The sequence below is a fragment of the Aspergillus aculeatinus genome (assembly GCF_003184765.1).
Source record: "Aspergillus aculeatinus CBS 121060 unplaced genomic scaffold BO66scaffold_67, whole genome shotgun sequence".
Lineage (NCBI taxonomy): Eukaryota > Fungi > Ascomycota > Eurotiomycetes > Eurotiales > Aspergillaceae > Aspergillus > Aspergillus aculeatinus.
In genome coordinates this window covers 14,506-40,072 of record NW_020291536.1, presented here as the reverse complement: position 1 = coordinate 40,072, position 25,567 = coordinate 14,506, and the positions used below count along the sequence as shown (strand labels likewise).

General features: G+C 55.7%; 14 protein-coding genes across 14 annotated transcripts in view; 7 read left to right on the top strand and 7 right to left on the bottom strand.

Annotated features, from left to right (window-relative positions):
- BO66DRAFT_383974 (uncharacterized protein) overlaps positions 1 to 155 on the bottom strand; it is a 1,485-nt gene extending 1,330 nt beyond the window's left edge. The window contains exon 1 of the mRNA XM_025646079.1: positions 6 to 155. Within this exon, the coding sequence (XP_025498973.1) occupies positions 6 to 81 (76 nt within the window). The 5' untranslated portion in view covers positions 82 to 155. The remainder of the gene's footprint in view (positions 1 to 5) is intronic.
- A 976-nt stretch (positions 156 to 1,131) lies between these two features.
- Positions 1,132 to 2,911, top strand: BO66DRAFT_415323 (SD08430p; the record flags this gene model as incomplete). The annotated part of the gene is made up of 2 exons (XM_025649532.1): positions 1,132 to 2,522; positions 2,572 to 2,911. The coding sequence occupies 2 exons, from the start codon at positions 1,132 to 1,134 to the stop codon at positions 2,909 to 2,911; spliced, it is 1,731 nt and encodes a 576-aa protein (XP_025498972.1).
- A 627-nt stretch (positions 2,912 to 3,538) lies between these two features.
- BO66DRAFT_334476 (uncharacterized protein) lies at positions 3,539 to 3,856 on the top strand (the record flags this gene model as incomplete). The annotated part of the gene is made up of 1 exon (XM_025644209.1): positions 3,539 to 3,856. A coding segment is annotated over one exon (318 nt), but the record flags the coding sequence as incomplete, so codon positions are not given.
- A 185-nt stretch (positions 3,857 to 4,041) lies between these two features.
- BO66DRAFT_405753 (uncharacterized protein) lies at positions 4,042 to 4,950 on the bottom strand (the record flags this gene model as incomplete). The annotated part of the gene is made up of 1 exon (XM_025648989.1): positions 4,042 to 4,950. One exon carries the CDS (start codon positions 4,948 to 4,950, stop codon positions 4,042 to 4,044), a length of 909 nt encoding a protein of 302 aa, XP_025498970.1.
- Positions 4,951 to 5,456: 506 nt separating this feature from the next.
- Positions 5,457 to 6,367, top strand: BO66DRAFT_383962 (Yae1 family protein; the record flags this gene model as incomplete). The annotated part of the gene is made up of 2 exons (XM_025646078.1): positions 5,457 to 5,920; positions 6,095 to 6,367. Exons 1-2 carry the CDS (start codon positions 5,513 to 5,515, stop codon positions 6,365 to 6,367), a joined length of 681 nt encoding a protein of 226 aa, XP_025498969.1. The 5' UTR covers positions 5,457 to 5,512.
- Positions 6,368 to 7,284: 917 nt separating this feature from the next.
- BO66DRAFT_215782 (uncharacterized protein) lies at positions 7,285 to 7,805 on the bottom strand. The gene has a single exon (XM_025642625.1). It carries the CDS (start codon positions 7,660 to 7,662, stop codon positions 7,396 to 7,398), a length of 267 nt encoding a protein of 88 aa, XP_025498968.1. The 5' UTR covers positions 7,663 to 7,805; the 3' UTR covers positions 7,285 to 7,395.
- Positions 7,806 to 9,892, bottom strand: BO66DRAFT_215781 (uncharacterized protein). The gene has a single exon (XM_025642624.1). It carries the CDS (start codon positions 9,641 to 9,643, stop codon positions 7,949 to 7,951), a length of 1,695 nt encoding a protein of 564 aa, XP_025498967.1. The 5' UTR covers positions 9,644 to 9,892; the 3' UTR covers positions 7,806 to 7,948.
- A 2,249-nt stretch (positions 9,893 to 12,141) lies between these two features.
- BO66DRAFT_415319 (uncharacterized protein) lies at positions 12,142 to 16,424 on the top strand (the record flags this gene model as incomplete). Its single annotated transcript, XM_025649531.1, has 4 exons — positions 12,142 to 12,161; positions 13,008 to 13,053; positions 13,126 to 13,198; positions 14,092 to 16,424. 4 exons carry the CDS (start codon positions 12,142 to 12,144, stop codon positions 16,422 to 16,424), a joined length of 2,472 nt encoding a protein of 823 aa, XP_025498966.1.
- Positions 16,425 to 17,694: 1,270 nt separating this feature from the next.
- BO66DRAFT_395626 (SCO family protein) lies at positions 17,695 to 18,941 on the top strand. Its single transcript, XM_025648260.1, has 3 exons — positions 17,695 to 18,257; positions 18,332 to 18,656; positions 18,728 to 18,941. Exons 1-3 carry the CDS (start codon positions 17,793 to 17,795, stop codon positions 18,847 to 18,849), a joined length of 912 nt encoding a protein of 303 aa, XP_025498965.1. The 5' UTR covers positions 17,695 to 17,792; the 3' UTR covers positions 18,850 to 18,941.
- A 14-nt stretch (positions 18,942 to 18,955) lies between these two features.
- On the bottom strand, positions 18,956 to 20,077 carry BO66DRAFT_462653 (molybdopterin synthase catalytic subunit). The gene has a single exon (XM_025652391.1). It carries the CDS (start codon positions 19,749 to 19,751, stop codon positions 19,125 to 19,127), a length of 627 nt encoding a protein of 208 aa, XP_025498964.1. The 5' UTR covers positions 19,752 to 20,077; the 3' UTR covers positions 18,956 to 19,124.
- Positions 20,078 to 21,046: 969 nt separating this feature from the next.
- BO66DRAFT_395624 (DUF4396 domain-containing protein) lies at positions 21,047 to 21,750 on the top strand. Its single transcript, XM_025648259.1, has 2 exons — positions 21,047 to 21,582; positions 21,647 to 21,750. Exon 1 carries the CDS (start codon positions 21,264 to 21,266, stop codon positions 21,528 to 21,530), a length of 267 nt encoding a protein of 88 aa, XP_025498963.1. The 5' UTR covers positions 21,047 to 21,263; the 3' UTR covers positions 21,531 to 21,582; positions 21,647 to 21,750.
- Positions 21,751 to 21,785: 35 nt separating this feature from the next.
- BO66DRAFT_423665 (uncharacterized protein) lies at positions 21,786 to 22,338 on the bottom strand (the record flags this gene model as incomplete). The annotated part of the gene is made up of 4 exons (XM_025650121.1): positions 22,268 to 22,338; positions 22,100 to 22,186; positions 21,905 to 22,040; positions 21,786 to 21,846 (listed from the first exon to the last, which is right to left on the bottom strand). The coding sequence occupies exons 1-4, from the start codon at positions 22,284 to 22,286 to the stop codon at positions 21,786 to 21,788; spliced, it is 303 nt and encodes a 100-aa protein (XP_025498962.1). The 5' UTR covers positions 22,287 to 22,338.
- Positions 22,339 to 22,791: 453 nt separating this feature from the next.
- Positions 22,792 to 25,096, top strand: BO66DRAFT_359460 (glycoside hydrolase family 13 protein). The gene is made up of 3 exons (XM_025644976.1): positions 22,792 to 23,565; positions 23,633 to 24,395; positions 24,463 to 25,096. Exons 1-3 carry the CDS (start codon positions 23,094 to 23,096, stop codon positions 24,995 to 24,997), a joined length of 1,770 nt encoding a protein of 589 aa, XP_025498961.1. The 5' UTR covers positions 22,792 to 23,093; the 3' UTR covers positions 24,998 to 25,096.
- Positions 25,097 to 25,126: 30 nt separating this feature from the next.
- Positions 25,127 to 25,559, bottom strand: BO66DRAFT_215601 (uncharacterized protein). The gene has a single exon (XM_025642623.1). The coding sequence runs from the start codon at positions 25,385 to 25,387 to the stop codon at positions 25,160 to 25,162; it is 228 nt and encodes a 75-aa protein (XP_025498960.1). The 5' UTR covers positions 25,388 to 25,559; the 3' UTR covers positions 25,127 to 25,159.
- Positions 25,560 to 25,567: the final 8 nt, after the last annotated feature.

Genomic DNA, 25,567 nt, shown 5'->3' with positions numbered 1-25,567 from the left:
CGGACGTTCGGCGCGGATGGTGGAGATTTCGGAATCGAGGGATTCGGTTTCTTCTTCTGTGTTTAGAGAGTGGGTGGACATTTTGGTGATGGGTTTCTTGTTGTTGTTGTTGTTGTTGTTGTTGTTGGGGTGCGTTTGAAGATGGGTGGTGGGGGTGATGCAGTTAGTGATGGGTGGGTGTATGCAGTGTTTGTTGACAGGAACTGAACTGGAGTGAAATGTCACGTGAAGGTTTGAAGGTTTGTTATCGGCAGATCCACCGGGTTGGGTCGCTGGACCAGCCGCTGGCTTAAAACTTTCGATGGAATATTCAATAAATAACCCAAAGAAGGGTTTAATAAACGTTGATTGTCCTGCGGAAGACGTGGCCAGATACGTATTAAGACTGTTGTTCGTGGAATACACCAAAGAAACTAATATATAATCTTGTTGGCACTCCCACTAGCCATCCCCCCCCCCATAGCTTGTTATCTGCATCTGCATCTGCATCACTAGAGCCGATCACTCAGCATCAATCAATCAATAATCTTGACGTGAATCCTTCGTCAAACCAGAGTCTCTCCCCTCCCCACCCAATCATCGGCCCGCCCAATCCACTTCAACCCAGCCAAGCCCAAACAAGGGGAATTCCCACTGAGGCCAGCTTGCCTTTGCCCTTTGCCTCCAAGAAATCGGGAACTTGCACCGCACCTCACCCACCGCACCCACCGCACGCTTCTCTCTCCTTCCCAGCTCCACTACGTCGAATGGATGCATCATTCCAACGCCGGCGACCCAGTTCCAGTCCCTCCTTTATCTTCCCCTTCTCCTTCTGCTTCTGCTTCTCCTTCCCCTTCCCTTAGTCCTTCCCTTCATGTCCCCCCTGCGGACCCTTCCTCTCCATTTCGTTCGGATCGACCGCGGCTTTCCTCAGAGGTGGAACTTCAACATTTAGCATGCAGCACCGCCCACCGTGGACCTTTTAATAATAAACTAGACCCTCGTTACACAGACCACTCCTCCTCCGATCATCATCCCGGGGATCCCGCTTTTCTCTCCTCCGACCACGACGACGAGTCAGACACGGACTCGCACGAAACTCACGACGAACCTCTCCTTTCCCAACTCGCCTCCCGCCGTGGCCGTGCCCAGATGAAGCGTAAAGGCCGCACGGTCACCAAACGTCGCTCGAAGCCATCGCTGACCATCTCGACGGGCCAGAACGGCTACGCGAGCGAGAGCATGGATTCCTCCATCGAGATGCGCAAGAGGGAAACCTCCATTGAGTCTTCTGCGGGCCGGGCCAACCGTCTCATGGCGCGTCCCAGCTTCAGCCTCGACCACGATCCCCCCATGACCCCGCAAACCCCCGCCATGACGACCACCTCGTTTGCCAACCTTCCCGCGAGCGACCGGCGAAACTTCATGCTGCTGTGTGTGCTCTACTTCCTCCAGGGGATCCCCATGGGCCTGGCTACGGGGTCGGTGCCCTTCCTGCTGAAGCCCTACCTCTCGTACGGCCAGATCGGCATCTTCTCGCTCGCCTCCTACCCCTACTCGCTCAAACTGCTGTGGAGTCCGATCGTGGATGCCATCTGGAGCCGCCGGTTTGGGCGGCGGAAGAGCTGGATCACACCGGTGCAGGTCATCGCGGGGCTGGCCATGATCTACCTGGGCGGGCGCATCGACGAGATGATGGAGGCGGCGGGCGCCAACGGCGGCGCGGGCGTGTGGAAGTTCACCTACTGGTGGTTCCTGCTGGTGTTCTTCTGCGCCACGCAGGACATCGCCGTGGACGGCTGGGCCATCACGCTCATGTCGCCGCCCAACATCTCCTACGCGTCGACGGCGCAGACGGTCGGCCTGACCGCGGGCCACTTTCTGTCGTACACGGTGTTCCTGGCCTTCAACTCCGAGGACTTTGCCAACCGGTGGTTCCGCAGCGCCCCGGCCTCCGGGGGTTTGCTGTCGCTGGGCTCGTACCTGGTCTTCTGGGGGTGGGCCTACATCGTGGTGACCACGCTGCTGGCCCTGATGAAGAAGGAGGACCGGACGCACGAGCGCGACAGCATCAGCGATGTCTATCGGAGCATGTGGAGCGTGCTGAAGCTCAAGAACATCCACACGATCATCTTGGTGCATCTGATCGCCAAGATCGGCTTCCAGGCCAACGACGGCGTGACCAGCTTGAAGCTGCTGGACAAGGGCTTCGGCCAGGACAACATGGCGCTGGTCGTGCTGATCGACTTTCCTTTCGAGATCGGGCTGGGCTACTATGCGGGCAAGTGGTCGACCGAGTACACGCCGATGCGCCTGTGGTGCTGGGCGTTTATGGGCCGGCTGGCGGCGGCCGTGCTGGCGCAGGTGACGGTGATGATCTTCCCGGCGGGCGACGCCGTGCCGTTCTGGTACCTGTTGACGGTGATCGGCGAGCACATCTTCTCGACATTCATGAACACGGTCATGTTTGTGGCGGTGTCGGCCTTCCATGCGCGCATCGCCGACCCGAGCATCGGGGGCACCTACATGACTATGTTGGCCACGTAAGTTTTCTTTTTCTTTGGTGGTGGATCCACGCTAATTTTCGGGCAGGGTGTCGAATCTGGGCGGTACATTCCCGCGGTACTTTATCCTCAAGCTGGTGGACATGTTCACGGAGGCGACCTGTGTGCCGCCAACGGTGCCGCCGAGCGCCGAGGCTCTCAAGGGCGAGCTGGTCACACAGGCCTTTTCTTGTGCGCTGGAGCCCGACCGCAACCGGTGTGTGCACGGGGGTGGCACCTGCAACGTGATCCACGACGGCTACTATACGACGAATATTCTGTGCGTGGTGATCGGGGTGGTGACGTTTGTGTTCTTCATCAAGCCGGCGGTGCTGAAGTTGCAGGGGCTGCCTCTGCGGGCATGGCGATTAGGGCCGGGGCGGCAGTAGAGGAGGGTGGTGTGTACTAGGTAGCTAGGAGATGAGATATGTATTAATAGAATAAGGGTTGAGTTGTCGGTGACTCCGTCCAGGGTACCTACCAGGGTTGGTGAGGTGAAACAGGCTGTGATTCGCAGTGTCTGGTCGGAGACCTGCATTAGTGGGCCTTTTCTCCGCAGACCTGAAATTGTGGGTTGATGGCCGGTTATTTATAAGATGGGACCCTGACGATCACCCGACTCCTCACTCTCCTCACTTGTGAAAACCTGCATCTTCTGGCGATTCGCATCGGTGAGGACACTGCATCTGTCTCGCACAATCCTGCATTTCTTAATTCTAGACAAATCACAATGCACATCTCATCCACTCTTACCACAGTCCTCAGCCTGCTGTCCTCGACTCTCGCTATCCCCTCGACGACGTATTCCACGATCGATGCCCGGGATATCCTCCGGCCTAGAAACGTGCGTCTGCCTTAGCTTGTCCACACCATGAACCAAACCATGCACACTAAACTACCTATACACAACCCTGCACACTACATTGTCCACTGTCCCCCTGATTATCCCCAATGCACCCACCCAGCTCAACCCCCCCTAATCTAAACTATACTCATGCTAATACACGAGTGAGGAAAAGTGGGACCTCCGCCTCTTCAGCCCAGGCTGCGACCCCAACACGACCTCGTTCGACCTCTCGCTCTGGCACCGGCAGGGCGTGGCCGCGACGGACGGGTGCGCCGCGCTGGACGCGGGGCTGAACGCGAGCACCGTGGACACGTTCTCGTGGAAGAGCCCCAGCACGAGCAGCGCGTACGATCTGTGTCTGTATGGGGCGGGGTGCGGGACCGACTCGGGGGATGAAGTCCAGGTGATCCGGAGCGGGTGGGAGGTGTGCGTGAAGTATACGGGGTGGAGGGGGTGGGGGGTTGTGGCGCATGGGGAGGATTGTTAGAAGAGAATACAGTACTCCGTACAAGCACGCTTCATCTGGGGTGTGTTGTGCAGTATAGTATAGTACAGTGCAGTGCAGTATAGTGTGCAGTACAGGTACAGTGCAGTATAGTGTACTGTACACTTCATCTTAAAACCCAAGCTATCAACTCATCAATGAACCCACCCACCCACCCATCCCTAACCCTAACCAAGCCTCCTCACAGCATCCTCAACCAACGCCCTCGCAAACCCGCGATGCAACCTGCCCACCCACCGCGGCACCACCTTCTGCGCCGCCCCCTCCGCCTCGACAATCTCATAATCATGCGCCGACCCGAACCGCACATCCACCACCCATTCCCCTGCCTTTCCCTCTCCCTCTCCCCCATCCTCTGATCTGCAAAAATACACCTCCGAAACCCCCCACTCATGCCGCCCCCCACTCATCAACCGACACGGGTACCCCCATCGCGCGAGCCGCTCAAAGAACCCCCGTGCCGCGTCCGGAACCCGCCAGCTGGCCAGCAACCCCCCCGGGCTTTCGGGGTCGCGTTCGACGGTGAACCCGCCGTTGATGAGTTTGCGTTTCTGCCAGCCTTGACTTTGTGGATCCGTGAGGTCATGGGCGGTGTCAGTGTCGATGACAGTGTCGGGGACAGTGTCCGGCGGCACCGCCGCAAACCCCGCAGCCGACAACCCCACATCGCCCGGGTGGAAGCGCCCCGTGGTGAGGAGGCCGATGAGCTTGGCTTCGGTTTGCAGGATCGGGCTGGTGAGGAAGAGGTGGGCCCATGCTTTTTGGAGCGTGGCTTGCGAGATTCGGGGGGGTGTGGTGTTTTCTGGGTTATTCTCGGTGGTGGTGGTGTCGGTGCCGGTGAGGGCGGCCTCGGCGCGCAGCAAGGCGCGGACCGGGACGCGGGCCTGGTAGATGTCGATTTCGGCGCAGCGTTGGATGGATGGGTTGGTTGGGGTGGTGAGGGCGGCGGTGCTGCCTTGGGCGGCGGGGATCGGGGGGTATTTGGTTTCCAGGTGGGTGAGGGTGCGGTGGATGGTGTAGGTTAGGAGGGCGGGGGGCGTGAGGAGGTAGAGGAGGCGGAGGCGGAGGCGGGGCATTTTGGATGAAGTTGGGTATATGGACATGGACTATGGACTATGGACTACCATGCAGTCAAATAGCTTGGAAAAGAGAGAGGTCGTGTTTTTCCGTGAATACTCCCTTGATCTCATATATGAAAGGCGAACGGAGGCTAATGCGCGCCGAAACACCGTGTGCTTCCTTGTTCGGCGAGTTTGGGCCTATAGTAGCTGTCGCTGTCCTGAAGACCTACAGGGGACTTACTTATCCAAGTAACTGGAAATTAATACCCAGTAGTATGCCAGATCTAACAAGATCTCTTGTCAACTCTCCATAGACACACAGGACATAGTCACATACCTGTGTACAATACTCCGTACACTACGATCATATCAGATCCGACCCAACCTTAACTACCAGTACGTAACGCCTTAACGCCACTAACCCCGAAGCGACTCCACTGCTCCGTTCAAGGTTCAATATATCTTTTCCCCGCTCGAACTATTTTTCCAATCCCGCGACTCACTCCTCCCCTCACCATCTACACACACACATACACATACACATACACATACACCTCCCTCTCCCAACACCAACAAAATGGAAAACACTCTAGACGACATCTTCGGCTCCTCCCCACCCCACGACGCCCCCGACCACCACCAAAACCACACCCACACCCACACCCACACCCCCGCTCCCGCCAGCGAACCCTCCGACCTCCCCTCCCTCCGCCGCCAACACGTCACCGCCGGCTACCGCGACGGCCTCGCCGCCGCCAAATCCACCCAAGTGCAATCCGGCTTCGACGCGGGCTTCCCCGTCGGCGCCCAGCTGGGCATGCGCGTGGGCACGATCCTGGGGATCTTGGAGGGGGCGATCCGCGGGCTGGAGGAGCCGACGCGGAAGGGGGTCCGCAAGGTTGGAGCTGGTGGCAGTGCTGCTGCTTCCAGGCCGGGCGGCGCTGTCGGCAGGAAGGATACCCCGGCTACGAGTAACGATAAAGGTGTCGCTGCGACGGTGATTGGGTTTGAGGATTTGCCTTTGCCGGTTGGCCAGGGTGGGGGTGCTACGGCTACTGCTTCGGCTTCGGCTGCGGCTACGGCTGCGGCTACGGCTGCGGCTGCGGCTACGGCTGCGGCTACGGCTACGACTTCGGCTACGACTGCAGCAACAGCGGAGGAGACGCCGCGCGAGAGGAAACGCGCCGAACTGCTGGGGCTGTATCGTCGGGCGGTCCGGGAGTTGGACATCCGGAAGGTGTTTGAGGGGGTAGGGGGGGTTTCGGCGGAGGATCTTCCGGGTCAGGCCGGGACTGGGAAGCAGACGGAACTGCCGGAGACGAAACTGGCCCGCAAGGCGGAGGAGGTGATTTCGGCGTGGGAGCGGAGGGTCCAGGTGGCGCTGTGGGAGGAGAATATGGATGCGTTGGAGTTGAAGGAGTTGTCGGGTTGAGTTTTGGGGGGGGGGGAGGGTTAGGTTCGATATTCTTGTCTGCGGGCTGTGCTGCGCTGTGCTTCCTGTTTGGGGTTGGTTGTTGGGATGCAGTGGGGAGGCGAGGGGAGGGGAGACGAAGGGGCAGCGACAGGCGCGGATATACCCTCCCTACCCTTTTACCCTACTTCCCTCCCTACCGTATTGTACGGACGGGTTACGAGCTGCAGGTCTTCCTGCCAAGGGCCTTGTCCCGGCTTGCCAAAGATCTCGTCTCAAGCGCTGCATCCGCTGCAGAACCAAGTCAGTCAGTCACTTGCATGAGACATGCAGAACGGCACTGCGCGGCCCTCGAGACATCCCGTCGACGGGAGGAGCCAGACAGGGAGACAAGGGCAGTGCTGTGCTGCACGGTTGGTGGATTGGTGGTGGAGGTGGTGGTGTCTGCCCACCGTACTGTCATTCCAGATACTGGGAGATAACCTGGAGGCTCAACCAGTGTCCGCGATCTAAGGGCCATGAATCTGTCTCGCAATGTAGAGCCGCATACGCAGGGACGGGAGTGGACAGCCTAAGTAGGTTGCTACCTGGACACTTAAAGATAGACCACTAGCTAGACTAGACTAGGCATCAGACTACAACTCCATCTGCCCCAGAACTCATGCTACAAACTACATGTAACAGGGCCCTTACTTCGTCCATCACCAAGACCACTGAGTCCGGTTCGTCAGACTTCACGCTCTCTCGACAAGGGATATCCCTGCGATAAACTCCTACCTCCCAAAAGACTACAACCAGGGATCGTGCCTTGGTCCAGACTACACCCTTCACCCCGGCGTTGGATCCTGAAATTCCCAGATTCGCCATCGTTACACTCGCAGAAAAAAAAAACATGGACGGAATTACCCCACACATTCCAGACAAGGAAAAATTCAATTCAGGTATGTAAGCCAGCCCCACCGGGCTTGTTTGTTTTGATTTACACGAGTATGGCAATGGAAGGCTTGCATGCTTGGCAAGGCAAAAATATGGCCCTCGATAACTGGCTTTTATGGACAGGACACTGGGACACTAGGAAATAGGGGCCAGACCATGGTCAGGTCGGAGTCAAGGAGTGATGGGCGTAGAGACACCATGAGAGAAACGTTGAGTGAATGTGGATGAGAGAACTCGGAAAGATACGAAAAGAAACGTCCAAGGTTCAACTTGGTGGGAAAGACCGGCACGGTGTGTATATGACAGACCGAAAGCAAAGCTGTAAGCAGAGGCAAGGATTGAGGGCCACGCTGACCCCTCACGCCTGTTCGTTGCCTCATCAATTGTGATGATGTTCATTGCATCATTAGACGGCTGCGTCATGTTTCCAGACTCAGCGCATGCGTCTCGCTATATCATGGGGTGACATGGAGAAGCATCCAGTCATAAACCGCCCAGACTGTTCATCTGAGGCTCATCAGGTAGCATCATAAGACATTAAGTTGGATCAAGATAAAGGGAACGTGAAAAGTCGTCGCGACCACTGGTCGTGAATGCGTTTTCGAGAAGATGGTTCGGCGCCAATCGAAACTTGTCCGCGCACAGAATCAAGAACACCAGAAAAGATCACATGGGTCGGCGGGGTCGCGGGGGAGGAAGATCGCCATGACAGCCCAGGACTCGCAACGACTCCCACACCCGTTTATAGAGCGGGGGCCGGGCGAGGGTGAGACTTTGATGAATCGCGCGGTCAGATCGGTCTTCCCGGCAGAGAGTACACAGCTTTTCAGCCTCAGTCAGAACCTTGGGCGATGAGTCCGATCGTTGCCGCCGTCGCGACTTGGCTTGCATGGCAGCGGCCGTCGTGCGGTCCATGTCAACGTTCACGGCCCCGTTGCTATTGCGTCGCGATCGCGGTTGAACGAGCGACGTCGTGGATGGAGCGACCAGTCTCAGGGTCTGCTGCGCGGTGGGCCGCAGGATGTCTTTGGACCGAGACCGAATGAGATCTCGCATAGGCGACGGACATAGCAGCTCCGGAGGGGGATCGGGCGTGGAAGGGAATCTTTCCAATCCCTGTGCGTGTTGACTTTGACCATGAGTATTGTTGAGCTTTGGGGCCGACTTGGCGACGCGAAGATGTACTCGGCTTCGGACCTTCTTCAAAGTGTCCATGGGCTTGCGGGACAAGGACCTCGGATCAACCGACTCGCTATCCGAGTCGGACTCCCAGACCGACTGCTCGTGCTGGCAGATCATCCCCGCCGGTGAGGTTGCTGGCCGCTTAGCCATCGGGTGGCGCTCAATAGATGGTGACGCTGGAACCGGGCTCGGCACCGGGCTCGGACGGTCATTCCCAGAAATGAACATAGCCTGGTCGAAGTGCGATACGTGAGGCTCTTTCGTCACTGGGTTGTACCAGCAGGGTGGAGATATCATGGACGGGGCGATTGGAGGACGAAGAGCTGGCGGTGGCCCTTTCTTACCGGGCTTGCTGTTTCGATTGCGGATGCCGTTGGGCAGTGACGGCAATGGCTTCCCACGGGTTGATGCGGGATCGTGACTACTTACTCTCTGCATGACCAGAGTGTCTGTGGATGCGTTGGATGGCCCGGCGAGCGTCTTCAACGATCGCGTCGGTGTTGAAGGCTCCGTTGTCAATGTTGTCTGAGACAGGTTGGCAGGTGTAGACGAAGCCGGATATATTTGGCGCCTAGGACTGGGGGGTGCTTGTTGGTTGAGCAAAGACTGATATTCTGACCCCGAAGTGATGGTTTCCCGGTTCGTGAGGGCGGAATAGTTGGAAGAGAATGAACTGCTGGGTGTCAAATCCGGCGTCGCGTCGGTTTGCACGGAGCTAAAAGACGATTGATCGTAGCTTGGGAACTTTCCTCCCCAGGGCTGGTTGGCAGTGATTTCGCGGAGGCTCAATTGATGCTCTAACTCAACCACCGACAGAGTGGACCGGTTGACGTTGGATCGGAACCTCGTGGTATCTCCACGCGACGAGATTGCGAAAGGACCGCCTTTGTTGTTGTGTAAAGACCCAAGCATCAAGTACTGACTGGCTTCGTCACTATGTCTGGCATCGCGACTGTGCGGCCGCCCAGGGCCCCAGGGACCACCTTCTGCCAGAGTGTGCTCCAGATAAAAGGGATCTGGGTTCGACTCGTCAACGATCCCCGGGCCTCGGACAGGGTAGAATGATGAAGCCCGCTTCTTGGCCGGGATAGCTTCGGGGTAAGGTGTGGTTTGCGATATCTTGCGGCTATTGTAAGAAGCGTTCACTTCGCCGGGCATGCGAGAGTATCCGTTAGCCATGGACTATGGTTCTGTGGTAAAGCGAGAGATTGGTCGTGGTCATTCAGGCATGCAAGCAGCTCATCAGAGGCATAAGACAGAGACGTGGTCGATTCGTAGTACAACTGAAAGGAGAGACATCAACTAAACGAAGGAATATATTGAGACAGTGGAATCAAGAATGGCGAGGACCAAGGGGAGAATATGTTTATACATATCTCGCCAAAAATAACAACGTCGCCTTGGCCCACCTAGGGCATATCCAACCATTGCAACGGTGGCTAGGCCGGGGGGGAGCTCCGACGCATGCCAATGCTCAGAGGTGTAAACAAAAGCTCTAACGTCCGTGGGGACAGACTCCAATGACCTATCAGACCTTACATCTTCCTGTCCTTCGGTAGGGATGAAGATGTGCAGCAAGGCAGGTCGCCCCTCGACGCAGGAGCAAGGGAGGCTCGGAATCTCGATCCGCAACTTAGTTGACGCGGGGTCTCATTATGAACTCCAGGATTAACTTACTCGAGTATGATTCTTGTTGGGTCATTCCCGTTAAGCTTCCTTGTTGTGCACGTACCCCCGAAAGAGGAAGGATATCAACACCTTTCGCGGTTGGTCATCCTATCCCTGAGGGCCCTTAGGGCCCTGAGAGCGCCAACCACCAGGTCGATTTCCTGAACTGCGCGTTTCGATGCGATGATATTGATCAAACGGATTGCGAAGAGCTGTCAAAGACTCTTTTTGGGTTGTGTGCGAACGAGGCCAGGGCCAGTCCACAAGTAGCTACAAGGTTTGTGGACTCCAGGTCTAAGGTCGACGAGAACACACAAAAATTGCAGACCTCTACCCACAGGATGATCGAGGCACCGAGGATCTAGAAGTCTTCCCTGTGCAAAGGTTGAGGGGCAGGTAGAGGATGGGCAAATGTGAGAGATCAGGCCCATCCGAGACGCTGGGACACAGGCCACTCGCTAACTTAGTTCCGCAGTGATACGTCGATCCCGCCGTTGATCCTTTTTGCTCCTTGATCGTGAAGACAGTCGTCCCTTTCCAACATCCCTCAAAATCCCTTGTCAAGCCAGGTCTACTGCTTCATTCAGTCCCTCGATCGCCCGATTGCAGTGGATCGGATCAAGCTTGGAAATCTGGGTCTTTCGTCATAAAACCTCCGTGGTTTGCCAAACCCCGTCGAAGCTCTGGCTACCCATAGTTCGGAGAAAATTGTAGACCAGGGTCCGCCGCATTCCAGATTATCATACCGGGTTGCCATGATACCGGGGGCTTGCATTAGGGTCCCAGGCGCTAAAGTCAGACCTGCTTCGAAATCTGTCTGCCTGCCTTCCAACGCCATCCCTATTGTGGTCTGGTTATAAGACGAAACTGATCCTTCTTTCTCTTAATCTCCGACAGGCTGGTCCGCTGGCCTGGGAGCTTCTCTTGTGAGTCCTTGCTGGTCACCCACCGTCCAGAACAAAGGCTGGGCAGGATGTTATCCCTGTTCGAGCGCTGTTCTGTCGTGAATCTTCACTCGCTTTCAGACAGTTGCAAGAAGTAGAAACCGATTTTCCAATGACAAATTCTGCACTCGTCCTAGATGCACTTCGTAAATGTTAGACTTTAATTGTTGCCGTTGTGCCTTGATTTAAGCGCAATGGAGCCCGTATAGTGGCAACAACCCCACAAGTGCATCTTCTGGTGCTTTCCCGAAAATATATATCGACGCCCGCAGTACCCTTTCACCACTGCTGGCATCCGTCTCAGAGGATCGCAGGTTTGTCCCGATTTATCGTAACATAGCAGCGGGTTCATTTTCGTTGCGCCTGTTCCTTTCAGAGCAGTCTCGATGTTAGATTGCCCCAGATATATTGAGGACATCCGAACAGAGAAAACAAAAGGTTTGAGAGACGAGTATCTCGATCTTGCCTACTGGTCAAGTCTCGGTCCGTCGGATACGAAACGCATTGTAAGGCCCGCATTCCGGACCTGCATATCAGGCTATGGTCTTATTTCACCTCATGCATGCTTCGATGCAAATCTACTTCTGAGGGGACCTGCGTGAGACATGAAGCGCGGCCATAGTCGGCATACAGAGTACGGTTAGCATAAGATCGCCGTCTCGAATGTCACTGGACTCATGGACCGATGCATAGAGATTATTGGTGTGGATCGCTGTCCCGAGGCATTTTGCATGAAGTTCTGACAATTTCTTCACGGGGCCTTTCTGCACGACGTTTCGAGCACCACAGCTGTCACCTCCTGCCGACGTCCAAATTCGTACTTCGGTGATAAGACCTCAGTGAAGAGTTATCAGACTAAATTGTGGTCGTAGTCTTGTGAGCTGCATTTAGTTGACGGCCTTGACACAAGCGGCGCACCAAATCCCCACCTTTCTTTGGACAATTAATTACTTTTCTGGCTCCCACCAGAATGGGTGGCAAATTGAACAGGAGACGATGTGAGCAAAGCAGTTTTGTGTGTGAGACCGGCTGCAAGGCAGTTCGATAGGTCTGAAACCGGGACGGATGGAAAAGCTTTCCTCAAAGTCAATTGGGAGCCGAGCCGAAAGGCCCTTGCATCTTACTCGTCTGTCCCAAAAGGCTTAGAGATGGTTGTAAGCTGACCAGGTAGCTGGTTCCCTTCAACTTCCGAACGTCCACTAAGAACCGAATGAGACCCAAACGGTAAGAACAAACACAGGGTCCAAGTCTGTGACTGAACCTTCCCAGGTCGAGGGGTGTCACCTGCTGAGTCTTATTGGTAGCACCCAAATCCGAGGGTGATAAGGTAGTGATGGATCTCCAAAGGTCCAGATCGAATTTCTCCGGATCGATCAACGGCCTCTCGTGCGACCATAAAAGAGGACTAGTCAATAGTCTAAGGTACCGCCATCAGCAAGTCCAGGTCTGTGCTCCGCTGATGGAGCCGATGTGGAGTCGCTGAGCAAGAGCCCGAAAGTCAGAAACTGCTGGACTGTCTGTCGACAAATCGCTTTCGCTCGCGTGAAGTTGTCAGAATTGGCGATTGATCAACACTTCATGATGAGGCTGTTTCCAGCCGACATGAACATCAACTTCATCTAGACAATCATGACTTGACAGAATGGGCAGAGAAGGAGTTGACAGGCGGCGACCTAATGATGACGGGTCGGGACTGAATCCCCATCCAGGAATCGCCAGCACATCCGCCTCGGATTGGGCCATTGCAAGGACAGAGCTTGGCTAGCGCGGGTTTCTATATATACTTAATTGCCGGACGGTTTGTCGCGATGATGCAATGGCTCTTCATCGATGTCAAAAGAGACACTGGATCCATGACGAGGGATGTTTGTCTGGTTCATGTGCAGGAGGAAAGATCTGACAGAGATTGTCGAGATCCAACACTGATCTAGAGGCGATCAATCCGCGATCAGCAGAAGATACGGGACTCGAAACCAAGTACGCTCAGACAAAACTCATGAAATCAGTCACCTTGGGTAGTCAAATTGTTGGTTGTCCGACGAGTCGCAGTCGGCCTTAATTGAGCTGTGTGCAACCTGTAAAGGCGGGGGGGTTGGAAGGCAAGGAAGACAAGTTTGGATGTGTGTGTCAGCGTGTGGGATTTTGATCTGGTCCTTGCGCTGTGCAGAAGAAAACCAACGTCATCTTGTCTTGTCCATTCTCGATCCCGTATAACAGCAGTCAAGAGGTGACAAGGGTAGTCAGAGTTGGTGAGTCCATAACCATCGGTTTGCGATCGGGTAGATTTACTCGACATTATTTGGTACGTTCCTAAGTTACCTATTCTTTGGTACAATCCTTGGTACAGTCTTTGGTACCGGCTAAAACCCCCGTTTCACCTTCCCTTCTTTCCCAAGCAAAGCTCTTGCCCGATTCTTCCAATTCTTCCAATTCTTCCACTTCTTCCACTTCAATTTTCATCTCTCTTTCCTTTCCACTTTGTTGTTGTCTTCAGTCTTCACACTCCCTGGATCCAGACCGCTTCATAGCTTGGGCTCCCCTTCTTCCCCTATTGTAAGGAGGCAATTGGGCTGTCTCGCTCCACTTCATGCCGGCCACGGGCCTCTGAAGTAGTGCTCGTTGCGGTCTGGCAGGGCGCTTTCTCAGGAACAGGTGAGCGCAAACTGCAGCTTCCGATTCCCCCAGCCATCGCATTTTCCACCACGACCCCTTCGACCCTTCTTATTCGACCAGCCTCTGCCAATTTTAGTCGCGTGGCTCGCTCTGAAATGTTCTCCTCTTCCTCTTTGCTGTTCTCCCCCGTGTTTCAATCCCCCGAGATACCCACATTCCACTTGTCTCCTACGTACTGACCTACCATTGCGTGTTCAGTGGCCGGTGTATCGTGCGTGTGCTGGACAAGAAGCGGAGTCGTGCCAAAAGTTGTGCAGCTCCCCTGACACGTTACCAAGCCCACCCTACGATCGCAAGCCTTCTGTTCCTGGAGCCCCATTGGAAAGGGAATTGAAATTTAAGTCCCAGCACTCACGTTGTCGTCGCATCCGCATCCGCCTCGCTCACATACCACTGCGGCAGTGTCTTATCCTTATCGCGGCACGTTTGACGAGACCTACCAAGTACACGATCCACATACGTTGACGACTCTTTCACCGCAACGCCAGCAGCAGGCTGCTCCCCGACCCTTACCTGAACCTACCTTTGACCCAGAACTACGACCTTCGAGTGCTTTTGGAAGTACTCGATCGTTGCGGAGAACGTCTCGTCACTTTCAGCGCCCGCCATCGGTCGATGTGTCCGGACGTCCTTTTGAAGTAGAGCAAACAATTCCTGTCTTGGTGCAGTCAATCTCGGACCACGGCAACGGTGTTGCTGCACTACGTCCTGCCCTTTCGGAAGCGCATACGGATCACGACGAGGAGGCTGACTCGGCACCGGAAGATCATCTTGAACGGGAGGATACCTCGTACTGGCCCCGTAGGTCTACTCGAGTTTCCCCGCGCACAGCATCTGCGATTCTCTGGACTCTGGAAGAAGCGATTCGCAAACCATTCCCCTTCACAACAGACTGGGAAGAAGTGAATGCGCCCATGTCTGACGCAGCAGGTACAACCGGCTTCAGCGCCAATGGCCGCACCCAGAATGGATCGTCTCGAGCCGCCCAGGGCCCGGTCCCTGTCAATCCACACCCGCCAAGTGGTGTGCGGACTCCCACGGACATCATGAGACAGCGCCGGGACCGCGAAGCTCGCAAGAAGGCCGAACAGGAAGCTAGGGATCGGGAGCAGGAGCAAAGCAAGGCTCAAGGGCAAGCGCAGCCTTATGCTGCTGGCGTTGCCGGTGACAGAGGCTCACAACGGCGAGCGACGCACAGGGCGCCCACAGGGCCGGAGGCGCAAGACTTACGCACCACCACCATTCCAGAACGGTCGACTAGCAACGCTCGACGACCAGATCCTTTGTCTCCTACACAGGCAGCAGGCACCGGTGCGGGACATGGTCATGCAAGGCCGACGACATCGGCAGGACAATTCAATCCAGCTCAGCAGTCTCAATTCCCGCCTCAGAGCTCTGCAGGGGTTTCCAAACCGCAAGGCCAAGCCCCGGCGTCTAACCAACCGAGCACAGGATCTCAGCCCCAACAGCAATCTCGCCGAGTGCCTTTCCCGCATGCCTTCGAGCGTTGGGAGACTCTGTCTTCTCACTGGGAAGGATTGACAGGTTACTGGATCCGCAAGCTGGAACAGAACAATGAGGCACTCGAGCGGGATCCTCTTAACCAGCAGATGGCTCGTCAAGTCACTGACCTTTCTGCTGCTGGTGCAAATTTGTTTCACGCCGTCGTGGAGCTGCAGCGGTTGCGCGCATCATCCGAGCGGAAATTTCAGCGCTGGTTCTTCGACACCCGCACGGAACAAGAAAGGGCGAAGGAGTTGCAAGCAGAGCTTGAGCGACAAATACGAACTGAACGGCAAGCCCGCGCAGACGCTCTTGCCTCCTTGCAGAAGGCTGAAAGCGACAAGTCGCGCGCGGAAGAATTGCTCAAAGAGATGCGTCGGGAGTTGCAAATCTCGAAAGAAGAGGCTCGCCGCGCCTGGGAAGAACTTGGTCGGCGCGAGCAGGAGGAGCGCGAGAGGACCAATTCATTGCGTAACGGCGAGCCCACATTGGTGGGAGGAGTGCAGGTGGTGCCTATGGTCACTGGAGCCTCGCATCGTCAGGCATCAACCGCTCGTCCTCAAACTCGCGAGAGCCCCTATGCAACCGGCGGAGCTACTAGTGGGGAAGGCGCGCCAAAGAGCACGGTGGACACCGAAGGTCAATACTATGGCGAGACTGCTGCATCGCCCACCGGCACGGATCCTTTTGTCGAAGGGCCGCCGCCGGCTTCCTCGTCTGCAGAAACTCAGAGGCAGTATCCTGCGCACTATTACGACCAAGAGCCCGGCTACCCTGCTCGACCAACGTCAGAAAATGACGATCGCTCGTATGGTCCTAGTGTAGCCAGCAGTGAACCAGGCGAAGACGAATTTGGGGCCAGCTATCGCCGCAATCCACAAGGGCCGATTGTTTATCCTCCGACATTGTCCGAAGGGAGCGACGATTATGAGCACGGCTCACTCGACGAATCAGGATATCCTCCCAGCTCGTTGCCTGCATCGTCGGGGTCTATCTATGGAGGCTACAACCAAACTGTCGACTACAGTGGCTCGGGCTGGGGCGTCGGCTCTGGGTGGGAATCAATGACTCCCCGACATCGCCATCCTACTCGCCTAAGCGATGTCATCGAAGAAGAAGAGCCTCGTACCACGCCTAGCCGTGCCAGTATGGCTAGCCGCAGTATACAGTGAGATGGAGAGCTTTACCGTACATACCGCCTGAGGGCCAACTTCGGCCCAAAGCTCGTCTTGCGCTTCTTGTTACCAGTCCTGCATTTCCTTTTTGTTTCTCGTATGACAATACCTCCTTGCTCCGCTTTCGCATGTCTCCTTCGATCACATTCCATGTGCCATATTCGACCCGCATACTCCTTTTGATCCAAGAAACCGAGATCCAGTGAGCGTTGCTTGCATGGGACACATTCTCTCCATGGATATCCAGTGTTTGCTTGCGAGGAAAGCACGCGGTGTACTTAATGTAATGCTACCCAAGTTCATGATTTCATCTTTGCAGCGAAAGATAGGCAAAGTGTAACACCGGCCCTGGCCTTCTCAGATCTACTACACGCGCGGTGAATCACACTGTAGTGAATTTCAATACAGGGCTTCAGGAGGTGAGAGGGGCTTTGAATTTAGATTAACCCTGTCTATGAGCCGAGAGAAGGTGGATACCGCAGTCGTAGAGTCGGGTCACAGCTTGTGCTGGCGGGTTGTCTCACAGTTGGGTTCAGGCAGCTCGTGATCAGCGGCGATGATCTCGTCCGTGGACAGGGTACGCTCGATTGTGAAGACTACTTCAGGGGGCCCAGGCGTACCGTCATATTGAGCAGTGATTCTCCAGGAAAAGTTGGGAAAATCATCATCAGAAATCTCGAGGAGAAGATGGCCGTAGTCGCCATTCAGGATGCGGGCTTGGAAAATCGAGAACACCTCTTTGAGGATTTCTTCAAAATGTAGGCGCTTTTCCATGATATCAGTATCTTTGTCGGAGGCAGCTTCATCTTTTGGGTTGGCCTCGGGAAGATCAGTGGCGTTTGTGTCAACGGATTTCCCTGTATTCTTGTCTGTATCCTTCATATTGCCTGTGCTTGCGTGATGAGAGCCCTGCTTAGAAGTGGATGTGTTGGACACGGCGTCAGCAGGACGATCGCGAGGGAAGTGAGTTGGGGAAGACAAAACAGGAGATGAAAATGATGATGAGGAGGAATTCGAAGAAGATGAAAGTAAATCAAGACAGCCCGTTGTTGTCCGAATCCCCGAACATAATGAGTTGTTCAATAATATACTTCCTATACTCTGTAGATAGGTTCACGTGATATTCTCATATTCACTGTACCACCAACCGCACTAAACCGTAAGTGGATTCCATCAAGCCAAACCCCGGCGGCGGGCCAGCCGGACTGGAGCGCATCCAAACCACGGGCAGGCCGGACACACCTCCGACCCGGCCGACCGCCGTCAAGTTCTCCGTCCGAGAAACAAAATCCTCCGCGCAGTCAAGTCAGGCCACTTTCCCTTGCCCTCTCCTCCATCCCCATCAATTGAATAAAAATCGAAATAATGGCTTCCTCAATTCGACCGGCGAGCCGCATTCTGGCGCGTGCCTCGCGCGCTTCCCCGTTCTCGCTCGAGTCCACGACCTTGAATCGGACCCTTGCACGGACGACCGTGAACACCCAAACAGCCGCCGCCTGCACATTGAACAATGGCACCACCACCACCACCACCATCGCCCACCGCGCCTTCTCGACCTCGCGGGCCCACCTCAAGAAAACCCCGACGATGGGCCAGCTGAAGGCGCGCAACTCGACGGGCCCGTTCTCGTGGAAGTCGGCGCTGCTGTTCGTGCTGACGGGCGGCGGCATGATCATCTATTTCCGGGTGGAGAAGGAGCGGCTGGAGCGCAAGCGCATCGCGGAGATGAGCAAGGGGGTGGGCAAGCCCAAGGTCGGGGGGCCCTTCACGCTGAAGGATCTGGATGGGAAGGAGTTCACGGCCGAGGATCTGAAGGGGAAGTATAGTTTTGTGAGTTTACCCTCCCCCCCTTCCCTTCGGGTTCAGTCACCCAGACGACTAATTGGTTGTGGCTGGCTTGCTAGGTCTACTTTGGATTCACCCACTGCCCGGATATCTGCCCGGACGAGCTGGACAAGATGGCCGAGATCATCGACAAGGTCAACGAGGCCACCGGCGGCGAGAAGATCTTCTTGCCCGTGTTTATTACCTGTGACCCCGTCCGCGATACGCCCGAGGTGCTGCGCGAGTATCTGAAGGAGTTCCACCCGGGCATCATCGGGTTGACGGGCACGTACGACCAGGTGCGCAATGTGTGCAAGCAGTATCGCGTGTACTTCAGTACCCCGCGGGATATCAAGCCGGGAGAGGATTATTTGGTCGACCATAGTATTTACTTTTACCTTATGGGTGAGTTTTTTGTTTCGGAGATTGGTTTGGATTCAGGACCTGGGCTAATATTCTCTCGTGCTTCCCTGCAGACCCGGATAACGACTTTGTGGAGTGTATCGGCCGCCAGGACACGCCCGAGTCCGCCACGCGGACTATTATGGAGCACATCAACGACTGGAAGCGCGAGGGCAAGCCTTTGAGGAAGGATTAGATTCGTGGTTGTTTGGTTTGGGGGGCCCAATATGATGTACAATATAATACCCTACTCTGTAAAATGTGAAGAAACTGAAAATGTTCGCGTGACTGGCCTGGCAGCTCGATAACCGGTAATCCTCAAGCAGCCCTGACTTTCTATCTACATGGACAATCCTCCCGCACCCAGTTCAAGTATATACACCGCTCCAACGCCCTTAAAAACTTCCACCCTCCAAACCCGGCTATGCAAATCCTCCCCCCTCCTTCCCAGATAAACCCCAAGGGAACTAACTACCCCACCAACGCCCCCTCGCGATCCCTCTCCCGATTCTCGCGCCACTCCCCGCCCCCATCGACAAACACCTCGCGCTTCCAGATCTCCGCCCGCTCCTTGCACCGCTCCAGCACCTCCTCGCCGGCCCGCCACGCCGCGCCGCGGTGGCCCGCGCTCACCGCGATGGCGATGCTGCTCTCCCCGATGGGCACGTCGCCCAGCCGGTGCGCGATCGCCACCCCCAGCAGGCGGTGGGCGTGCACCGCCGCCTCGGCGATCTGGGAGAGCGTCTTCAGCGCGAGCGGCGGGTACGCCGTGTAGCTGAGCTGCGCGACGGCGCGCGCCCCGAAGGTGTCCCGCGTGGTGCCGAGGAAGAGGACGTTGGCGCCGGCCTGCGGCGAGGAGACCAGCTGCAGGGCCGCGGTGGCGTCGAGCGGGTCGTAGGTGAGCGTGATGTGTGTGTTTAGGGTCGGGTTGTGCGTTGTGCGGGGGTAGGTGGTTGGGTTGAGGTGGGGGGGGAGGGGGTCTGGGTCTTCTTGTTGTTGGGGTTGAGGTTGGGAGGGTTGGGGTTGTTGTTGTTCTTGTGGCGGTTGGCTTTGGGGTTGTGGTTCGGAGGGAGGGGGGGTTGGTGTTTGCGTGGACATGGTGGGTTTGTTGGGTATTGTATGGCGCTGTTTGTGGGTGGTGGTGGTGGTGTATCTGGTTTGTTTGTGGGAGGTTTGTTTGGAGGCTCCGGATTGAGAATTGGGTGATGAATGGGTGAGGTGGCTTTTGTAGCGAGAGTGCTCGAGTAGAGTAAGTGTGTGTGACCTCAGTCGAGATCAATGGCAGGTGAACAAGAATAGATAAAGCAAAGAGTCCACATGCGATGACTCCATTCAGATAACGTTAGCTTATCAATGATCACCGTCGGCGGGGAGCTGACCGATCGAGCAGGCGGTCGAGACTGCAGTGACGTTGACCATATCTGGATTAGCGGGAAGTTGTCCTCTGATCCACGGTGATTGCTGTTGACTGTGAGTTAGCCTCGAGATTTCGAGAGCCTGACGGCGCATGGATCAGGACACCAGATTGACTTCTTTGTGGCTTCTTTGGTTGTCTTTACTCTTCGTGGCTAAGAGATATCCTCATACTTTCTCCGGAGCTTGTACGGCATTGGTTGTACCACCTGCGAATTTAGTCTGTTCTTTGCGAGTCAGCACTTCTAAACATCGTGCCTCTCAAAATATTCAAGCCAGGAAACTGAGCGTAGAATATTTGAATGATCAAAGGTTATACTAGTGCGCTACTGCTCCAACTTACGAATAATGTTAGATCTAACTTAGAACCAGACCGACAACTTGTTGTTTCATGAAGTTGCGAAATCCGCGGTGTATCTGTAGTGTCGCCACACAATCTATCGAGCAACCAGATTAGTTTGAGGTCAACAGAGGCATATTCTCTACAAAAAAGCTATCTTCGAAGCCTGAAACTCCTTGCTTGACCATTTGGTGCGCTTGTCCAATCTCCGTAGAAGAAGGATACTCTACCGAAGTCCCCGAAAGTATTCGCCGACTGCGCGATTTTCGCGTTGATGGGAGGCAGAAATTTATCGCAATAAAGAACAGACAAACCCGGCCCTTTTGCTTTTCTGTGCCTGGACTGAAATTCTCATATGAGCGTTTCTCCCTTTCCCGGCAACGATAGGATAAAGATGTATCTCCATTGCAGAAGTGTCATCACTCGACGGACAAGATTACCTCCGTCCTTATCACCCCTCCTTGGCTCCCGGGTATACCACCAACAATGCTCTCCACCCAAGGGAGGATCGAAACCATGCCACAACAATACGATTTCAACACAACTTAGCCCACCGATACCCCCCGCGAGCCCTGCGCCGCGGCCCTCAACATCCTCCATCCTTAGTCGCTCGTTCTGGACCTGCCGCTCCTCATGGAAGCGCGCACGTATCAACACCCTCCGGTGCCTCATCGGCTGCACCATCGGTGACTTCTCCGCCCTCTGGATGCTGCAAAGCTTTGCCCCGGATCTTGGGATGGGCACGATCATGGGACTATCCAGTACGTTCTCGTTCTATCCCGACCGACTCCGATGATCCCAAGCGACTGACCTCAGATACTCCGGAACCAGTGGCCTCCGGCATAACCACCTCCGTCATGCTTGAAACGTATCTCCTCTGGCGGGGCGCAGACCAGCTCTCCCTGCCGATGGCCTGCCGGACGGCCATGGGGATGAGCATGGTCTCCATGCTGGCGATGGAGATCGCCGAGAATGCGGTGGATTATCATCTGACCGGGGGCGTGGTCGATGTCGGGGACCCGCGGTTCTGGCTGGCGGCGGGCGTGTCGGTGGGCGCTGGGTATCTGGCTCCGTTGCCGTACAACTATTGGCGGTTGCGGAAGTACGGGAAGGCTTGTCATTGACCTTACCTCGTATCCTTTCTCTGGGGAATGTGAAAGGTGCTGCGAAGAGCTGGTAATAACCCCTGATGCACTCGGAATTACTGGTCTGCAAGCCGGGAAAGTTCTAACCGTCGCAGATGTGCAGCCGCAGTGTAAGATAAGCGTGTGTATCTAGAATCTCGTTGCCTGACAGTACATCTTGTAGTAGCTTGGTCCTAGCCTCCTAGCCCTCTCCTCCTGCCAGAACCAGAACCCCGGCTTATCTACTTCCGTGCCTCAAAACTCCAAGTCGTAGGCCAACGCATCATCGCACAGCTCCTCTCTCAGTTTCTGCACCCTATACCATCGGATTAGTCACTGGGCCCATCTTCGATGACAGAAACGGATCAACCGACTCCAGGTGCGCAGGATGCGCGGCATACGCTTGTACATCCTCGGGCTTCTCCAGAGTCGCCACGATTCCCATGTCGAAGCCCTTGGTTCTGGCGGCGGTGGCCGCGAGGGGGCTGCCGGCGTGGAGTTCTCGGAGACCTGGGGAGGGCTTAGTTTTGGTGCAATACACGGGGAGGAAGTGAGTCGCTCGAGCTTACCCGGGATCTGGCCGACCATGCCTTTCGCTATGCTCGACCATTGGTCGACCTGGACCTTGGTGACGCCGGGCTTGAGGCGGAAGAGGACTGGTTGGGAGTGTTAGTTCCAACAATGTGGGCAGGGGGGTGGAGTGTATGGACAATGGAGAGATGGCGGGGTTGAGGTACCGATGTGGTAGATGGCCATGTTGTAGGTGATTGTTCTTATTCCAGTAGTCTTTGGACCTAGTCAAGTCTACGTTAAAGATGAGATTCGGTTCTGTTCATGAAGATGATAGCCTTGCTTTTAAAGAAAGGTGGTAGTAAGCAGAGGACGGAGTTTAGCCGATTGCCGGCGGGGAAATTCCGGTTCATAATTGTGCCTGAATGATCAACAGTTCTATAACTCTCTGACTCAGTAATTTAGATTCAATTCGAGATCAATTCCTCAATGCTGCTAATGCTATATTCATTGGGTATGTACTGGAAGCACACCCTTGTACTTATAGTTCACATGCTCGACGTGCTCAAATCTGCATACCATGGTTGAGGGGTAGATGTTGCATTGATTCTCATAAGTCAATTGGTCAGAAGTCGGACCGAGAGGCAGGATGAGTTGCATAGTGGCGGTTGCCAGTTGGCCATTGCATCTCCGGGCCCCTCCCAAAACAACCGGGGACGATCTCATCCCATCCCCACCCTCTCATGTCTCCAAAAAAGTGGGTGCATGAGTAAACCAGATGTCCATTAGAGACTGGAAGTGGGTGGACAATCGATCCACCCAGACCCGAAGCATGAGTGGCATACCACCTTGGAGAAGTGGACAACCAAACCCACCGAGAATTTCTCCGCATGCGAGATCTTCGATGGAGCACAGCGCAGAAGCACTGCCCCTCATTGCCAGCTACACCAAACAAATAAGAAGCATGATCGACCCCTCCCTCTTTGATCATCCTCAATCCTCACGGGTCATCCATCCCTGACCACCCCCCCCATAATTCACATTTAGCCCGTGATGCCCAAACCTTCCTCCCAGATTCACCGCGCCTGGTGGAAGGAGAGCTCCGTCTATCAGATCTGGCCCGCCTCCTACAAAGACAGCAACGATGACGGCATCGGCGACATCCCCGGCATCGTCTCGAAGCTGGACTACATCAAGGGCCTGGGCGTCGATATCGTCTGGCTCTGCCCCTCCTACAAGTCGCCCCAGGTCGACATGGGCTACGACATCTCCGATTATTACAGCATCGCCGACGAGTACGGCACGGTCGCGGACGTCGAGAACCTCATCCAGGGCTGCCACGCGCGGGGCATGAAGCTGCTCATGGATCTCGTGGTCAATCACACCAGCGACCAGCATGAGTGGTTCAAGCAGTCGCGCAGTTCCAAGGACAGCGAGTACCGGAATTGGTACGTCTGGAAGCCGGCGCGGTATGATGAGCAGGGCAACCGCCAACCGCCCAACAATTGGGTTTCACACTTCCAAGGTAACTTTCCGCTTTACATCTCATAAATAGAGACGCCACGCTGATACTTCCACCATCACCCCTGCAGGAAGCGCCTGGCAGTGGGACGAGCACACCCAGGAATACTACCTCCACCTGTACGCGACCGAGCAGCCTGATCTCAACTGGGAGCACCCGCCCGTGCGCCAGGCGGTGCACGACATCGTGCGGTTCTGGCTGGACAAGGGCGCGGACGGGTTCCGGATGGACGTCATCAACTTCATCAGCAAGGACCAGCGGTTTCCCGACGCGCCGGTCCAGGACCCGCGGACGCCCTGGCAGTGGGGCGACAAGTACTACGCCAACGGGCCGCGACTGCACGAGTACCTGCAGGGCATCGGCCAGATCCTGAAGGAGTACGACGCCTTCAGCGTGGGCGAGATGCCCTTCGTCCGCGACACCGACGAGGTCCTCCGCGCCGTGCGCTACGACCGCAACGAGATCAACATGATCTTCAACTTCGAGCACGTCGACATCGACCACGGCCCGTACGGCGACAAGTTCCGGCCCGGCAGCTGGAAGCTCACCGACCTCAAGAGCTTCTTCGAGACGTGGCAGAAGTTCATGTACGAGAATGATGGCTGGAATGCCCTGTACTGGGAGAACCACGATCAGCCGCGCTCGATTGACCGGTACACGAACGCGAAGGAGGAGTACCGCACCGAGGCCGGGAAGATGCTGGCGACGATCCTGGCGCTGCAGTCTGGTACGCCGTTTGTGTACCAGGGCCAGGAGCTGGGGATGAGGAATGTGCCCGTGGAGTGGGATATCAGCGAATACAAGGACATTGACTGTCTCAACCACTGGCATAGGTGAGATGTTCTGCCCGGAAAAGAAGAAAAGATGCGGAATAGAGACTGACTTGCACCTGGACTACAGACTCCTTAAACAGAAACCCGACGACACCGACGCGCAGAGGATCGCCCGTCAGGAATACCAGAAGAAATCCCGCGACAACGCCCGCACCCCGGTGCAATGGTCCGCGGGCCCGAACGGCGGCTTCACCGGCCCCAACGTCAAGCCCTGGATGTCGGTCAACCCCGACTCCGAGCGCGTCAACGCCGAGGCGCAGGTCAAGGACCCGCAGTCGACGTACCACTACTGGTCCTCCGTGCTGGGGCTGCGGAAGAAGTACCTCGACATCTTTGTCTACGGGGACTACACGCTGGTCGACAGGGAGAGCCAGGCGGTCTTCACGTATACCCGGCAGTACGAGGACCAGAAGGCGCTGGTGCTGGCCAACTGGACCGATCAGACGCTGGAGTGGGACCCGGTCGCCAAAGGGGTGGGGGCCGTGAAGGAGGTGGTTTTGAACACATACGAGAGCGCCGAGTCGGCCGGGGGGAGAATCCGGAGTGGTGGGAAATGGTCGCTCCGTCCGTATGAGGCGGTGGTTGTGCTGGTGCAGGCGTGAAATGATTTTGATGACGGGCTGGAAACGAATGATTTCGACGTGCGCGAAGTAAACTACATGATTTTAACAAGACTTTTAATAAGATGACTTCGCTTTCTGATCGGGATTGGGTCTTGGCTCATGCACTTAGAGCCTGGGGTTTGCGTATCAGCAGATATGGTTTCATGGGATACCTCCCCTCACCTCGGTGGGAAGAAAGATACCAGACAGGACGCAATCGCTTGTTCTAATCATGTAGCAAAGCCTGAGAAGTTGATACCTCAACCCCATATTCCCAAGTTTTTTTACTCCGACACCAGACCAACCCAGAGCAAATGCATTTGCTAAGTCTACTTCATGCGATAAAACCAACACAGACAACATCTGCCAAATGGAGGTAAACTTTCCCATGAGCTCTCGCTCTCCTGGCAGCAACCACTCATCCCAGCATTCGTCTCCTCAACTCACTATCTATCCCATCCGTCACAATTCCTCCTTTTCTGATGACACGCACACAACCCACAGCCCCCTCCATCCTCCCTCCAGAGATGAGGATACCCACCTCCCCCCCACCAGATCCTCCCATGAACT